Here is a 5,810-nt window from a genome sequence, read left to right on the forward strand (position 1 = left end):
TTGCTTCAAAACCAGTCACTTTCATCATAGTGTGAACATAGTGGAGGAGGAAATGAAAGGAGAAGAGGATTTGATTGGATTTTGGGTTTTTTATTGTTGTTGTTGTTGTTTGTTTTTTGTCAGTCCTAGGGCTTGAACTCAGAGCCTGGGCACTGTCCCTGAGCTTCTTTTGCTCAAGGCTTCCACTCTACCACTTGAGCCATAGCACCACTTCAGGCTATTTTTATTTATGTGGTACTGAGAAATGGAACCCAGGGCTTCATGCATGCTAGGCAAGCACTCTACCACTAAGCCACATTCCCAGCCCAAGAAGAGGGTTGTTTGTTGTTGTTGCTGTTGATTTGTGTGTATTGGGTTTGTTCCTACAGTGTAAAAGCTGTGGCTAGCATAAATGTGATTGAGATGTTTTTGTTCACAGTTCTTAAATAGTTATCTAGTATAATTTTTCCATAATGAATTTTTAGCTCCAGAATAGGAAGTCAAGTAAATAATATTAAACTGGGCATTCTATAGTTTTGTGATTGTGCATAAAGAAGTTAACTGTTAGTGGCACTAGGAAGTTTTAATTGTGAACATGAGGATATAGACATTGGAACAATTTTACTTTCACATTAGTCTTTACCTTCTCTTGTGTTTGAAGAGCAAGATGAAAGCATAGTAGTTAAGAGACAGAGTCTAAAACCACACTAACTAGGGTCTTAGTTCTATGATTTTGAACTTCTCCTTTAACCTCTCTGTGCCTCTGTTTTATCAGTAAGGTGAACATAATAATTAATGAGATGGTAATGACACAGCAACCACAAATATGCCACTGAGTACAAGTTATTATTATTTTTATAAAATTGCTTTAAAAGAACAGTAGTAATAGGTGCCTGTGCCAAGTCCCTTAAAGCATAATTACATTTTAAATCCCTTATTGCAATTATAGTTTGAAATAAATATACCCACAAAGCCAGAGCTGTGACACTAAGAAAACAGAATATAAAACAACTTGAGGTTGCTGCGGGGGGGGGGGGGGGGAAGAGGGGGGAGGGGTAGAGAAAATAGGAGAAAAATGAGGGAAGGAGTAACAAGTTTATAACCTTACTTATGTAACTATAACCCCATTGTACATCACTTTGACAATTAAAAAATGAAACAAATACAAAATCTAAGTTTGTAATTTATATATTGATAAATTTGTTAATTTTGCAATTTTATTTAATTAAAAAATTCAGTCTATTCTTAGAGACATACAGTAGCATATACATACACACACATATTCATCAGCCTTGTTTGTAACTGTAGCATGATTTAGAAAAAAATAAATTGCAAAATACATGAGTAAGAAATCTTGTTCAAATGAACCAAAACTAACCATAACAGTAACCAAATGGGATAACATTGCTGAGAATTTGAGAGGTCCATGAGTTAAATGTTTTAGGATTTTCTCCTAATAAAGATTCAAGAAATAGCCAGGCACAGGTAGCTTATACCTGTAATACTGGCTACTCAGGAGGGTGAGATCTGAGGATTATGGTTCAAAGGCAACCCAGGAGGAATGTTTGTGAGACTTTTATCTCCAATAAACAACCAGAAAAGCTGGAAGTGGTGCTATGGCTCAAGTGGTGGGGGTCAGGGGGTGCAAAGAGGGCGGGAGAGAGAGAGGAAAAAGGGAGGGTGAGAGGGAAGGAAGACTTACTTGAGAAACTAGAGAGTTTTTGGATACACTTTGAAGTTTAGACAAAGTTCATTTTAATCAGCTTCTGTGGAGCACATACAGTTCCTATTAAAGCCTGGAGGTGTCAAGATAATAAGGCTTAGCCCAGGACTTCACAGAAGGGAGAGTGTGAGAGTCTGGGAAAGGTCTGGAAAAAAGAGCCAGGATAGGAGAAGCTTCTGAGCTATAGGAAGAGACTGGAGCTAGACCACAGTGGCTAGAGAGTGGAAGGGTGAAGGTGCTGAGGATCCAGGGATGTGTTCATTTATTGATTGCTATTATCAAGCACCTCCCACAAGGTACTATAATAGGAACTGACACTTAATAAACAAACAAGCATCTTTGACCTATGGAATTCATGATCTGGTGAATGTGTTCATTATAATTTTAGTTGGAAGGAAAGATAGAGGCTTAGGGGAAGTATTTGCTTTTTCAGTTTTACACTATATGAATTTGTTTATAGACTAATACCTTTTTAAAGAACAGAGAGTAAAAGTATGGAGAACGGAAATGACCAACAAAAATTCTGGAAGTGACTGCAGAAAGGATGGATTCTCTTCACTTAGGAAGGGTGGCATTTCTGTTTTTTCTTGACACATGCATAAATATGCATGTAAAATTTGACTTGCCAAATACAAATGTTATTCTGAATCTCAATAACATGTGATATATGATGAAAAGACAATGCTTTTGAAACCTACCATAGTTATATATAAATATTTATAATCCTATTTGGTGATAGAAACATTTAAATTCCTATTTATTGATAAGAACTTGTACTTGGGCCGGATGCCGGTGGCTCACGCCTGTAATCCTAGCTACTCAGGAGGCTGAGATCTTAGGGTCACAGTTTAAAGCCAGCCTGGGCAGGAAAGTCCATGAAACTCTTACCTTCATGTAAACCACCAGAGAAAAAAACAGAAGTGGTGCTATAGCTCAAGTAGTAGAGCGCTAGCCTTGAGCTGAAGAGCTGAGGGACAGCACTCAGGCCCAGAGTTCAAGCCCCATGACCGACCAAAAAAAGACCTTGTACTAAGTCTAAATATATACATCTACTAAGTTGTTCTCATGAGTAACGAAAACCTCAACTTTGCTTTTCAAAGGCCTTCTTTTGTGCTCTCTTTGTGCTTTGCAGTTATGCAGCACTGCTAGCTGACTGGCCAGTGGTAGTCTTGGGCATGTGTACCGTGTTTATCGTGGTCTGCGCCTTGGTTGGAGTGTTAGTACCAGAGCTTCCTGACTTCTCTGATCCACTGTTGGTAAGGAGAAAGTAGCCAGTAGCATTTTCTTTTCTGTTTTCTTTAACCCCAAGTCATCTCCATGAATTAAGCATTTTAATGTATTTGTTGTATATGCCTTTTTAAACTTCCTCTAGTCTTTTGAAAGTCTACAACTCTTTCTATATTGTCTGTATTGTCTATATTCTCAGGTTCTCATAAGGTTAAGGAACTCACCATGAAAGTCTGGAAATTGTGCTTCTTCATCTCCATGTTTAAGATAAAAAAGCAATGTATTGGAGAATCTGGGTACTAAGAAAATATTTTCATAAAGGCTTTAAGGTGTTTTTTTAACCCCCAAAAAAGAAGTTAAAGGAATTTTAGTGTTACAAAGAGCAAGGTCTGTTTTTAAGTAAACATTCTTCTGGAATAATGAGAAAAATATGGCCCAGGGTAGTGATATATTCTTTGTATAACAGTATAACAATGTATAACATAATTTAATTAGATCGTAGTTTTTATAAGCTAATGCTAAGCGTTTGCTATTGCTTGGATATGAATTAGAAAGATAAGCTTCTGCCAAATTTTTTTCTCTTTCGTGAGATGTGTAACCAAAGAATCCAAGTGTTTTGTCACAGTAAATAGGTGATCATTATCATGTTGAGTCATCTTGTTTTAATGCAGTTCACTTCTGGAGTAGCCGTGACGAACATCTGTGATTTCTGTTCAAGACTATACATCACTTTGGCATTGCTTTCTAAAGCTGTTATTATAACTATTAGTATGAAATGAAATACACTAATGGAAACTTTACTATTTTTGCCTTAGGGTTTTGAACCAAGAGGGACTGCAATAGGCCAGCGACTGGTCACATGGAATAACATGGTGAAAAATACAGGATACAAAGCAACATTAGCAAATTATCCTTTTAAATATGCAGATGAGCAAGCCAAAAGGTAACCATTGCTTTTAGAAAAAGAATATTTCCTATTGAATCCTGTTCTGTTGCCTGAGTGAAAACATCTAAAGTAAAATGCTAAGCTCAGAATTTTTTGCCACTAAATTTAACTTGTCTTTGTTGTTAAAAAGATATTGTTGTAGAATGAAGAATAATTTCCTTTTTTTTTCTTTCAGAGAAAGTTAATGTTGGTTGTTTACAGTAAAGATCAGATGCTAAATAGGTTGTGGCTTTGACAATGTACTTCAGCTGGTATACTTACGGCCTTGAAATAGCTAGAACTTTATTGAAGATCAAATTGTTATTCTATTTTAGCCATCGGGAGGATAGATGGTCAGATGATCATTACGAAAGAGAAAAAAGAGAGGTGGACTGGAATTTCCATAAAGACAGCTTTTTCTGTGATGTTCCAAGTAAGTACATAGCATACTAGATGAATAATCCCTTCAGTGGTTTCCTAGTATACAAGACAGAGTATGACTGGAGACTAACAAGTATGTGGCCTCAAAAAACACAGCCTCTCTACTTTTAGCATTCTTAAGGAGATAACTAACTAACTAAATAGCTAAATAATGTATTAGACTTCTCTGGATTAGGAAACCACAAGTCTTAATTTATCTGTAATGAAAATTAAGAAAAAGATACTTTAGTTGTATTTAATTTTATGAAAGAGTGAAATGTAATAAAATTCTTCACCTGGCCTAAAATTTCCAATCTTACTTCAATGTTTTTTTGTTTTGTTTTTGTTTTTGTTTTATTGTTTTGTTTTTTGGTAGTGGGGCTTAAACTCTGGGTCTGGGCACTGTCTCCTGAGCTCTTCAGCTCAAGGTGAGCTCTCTACCACTTGAGCCACAGCACCACTTCTGGTTTTCTGGTGGTTAATTGGAGATAAGAGTCTCATGGACTTTCCTGCCCCAGCTGGGCTTCCCCCCACCCTTTTTTTTATTGTGAAAATACCATACAGAGGGGTTACAATTACATGGGCAAGGTAATGAGTACAATTCTTATCAAGCATTGTTGCCTCCTCCTTTGTTTCCCCTTCCCATCCCTTCCCATCCCCCACCCCCCAGCTGGGCTTTGAACCATGATCCTCAGATCTCAGCCTCCTGAGTAGCTAGGGTTATAGGCATGAGCCACCGACACCTAGCTTTTATTTCAAACTTTTATGCTATATATTTCTAGATTAAGTAACAAGTAAATATTTTTGTATTGAGACCTAAAATTACTTGATATATATGTATATATATGATCTATGCCATATATATATATATATATATATATTATGTAAGCTGGGAGAGAGAGATGTGACATTGTGCAAAAAGAAATGTACTTATGTAACTCTGATCCCTCTGTACATCACTTTTATACTAACAATAAAAAAAGATAAATAGATATCAAGAACACTCATGTGCCTTATTTATGATTTAACAATAGAGATAGAGAGGTGAATAAAATGCAGTCAAGAGAACCAAAGCTTAAACACCTCAGAGGCCTGCAGATGGTATGAGTGAGTAAAGCTAGCTGGGCAAGATGTTGGAATTGGTGATGGCTATGGAGCACTAAGCCCCTGTCATATCTAGAGGAACCAGCTGCTGCTCACCCTCAACAAATGCTTAACTTCACAGAAATGATGACTGGAATGTTGCAAGAACTTCCCATAGGTCAGGAATCCAGATTTCAATGTGAAACCACAGATCTCTGAATGTTGGCAGCAAATTCACTAGAGAAAATTTACTGCAACATAAAGTTAGCCTGTTACTCTGCAGCTGCCCAGGAAGAAGGAACACAAGGCATAGAGGAAGTACAGATGAACACGTGTGACATTGATTAGCCTCAGTGATTAGGAATGAGGAATTATGGGTAATTAGAATTTCCAATGTAGAGCCAGGTGCTGGTGGCTCACACCTGTAATCCTAACCACTTAAGAGGCTGAGAC

General features: G+C 37.1%; 1 protein-coding gene across 2 annotated transcripts in view; it reads left to right on the forward strand.

Annotated features, from left to right (window-relative positions):
- Disp1 (dispatched homolog 1 (Drosophila)) overlaps nt 1-5,810 on the forward strand; it is a 122,436-nt gene that overhangs the window by 104,074 nt on the left and 12,552 nt on the right. For both annotated transcript variants that reach the window (XM_013014972.1, XM_013014971.1), the window contains 3 exons: nt 2,835-2,958; nt 3,745-3,872; nt 4,190-4,287. In XM_013014972.1, the coding sequence (XP_012870426.1) occupies nt 2,835-2,958; nt 3,745-3,872; nt 4,190-4,287 (350 nt within the window). The remainder of the gene's footprint in view (nt 1-2,834; nt 2,959-3,744; nt 3,873-4,189; nt 4,288-5,810) is intronic.

This window comes from Dipodomys ordii, unplaced genomic scaffold (genome assembly GCF_000151885.1).
Source record: "Dipodomys ordii isolate 6190 unplaced genomic scaffold, Dord_2.0 Scaffold26, whole genome shotgun sequence".
NCBI lineage: Eukaryota > Metazoa > Chordata > Mammalia > Rodentia > Heteromyidae > Dipodomys > Dipodomys ordii.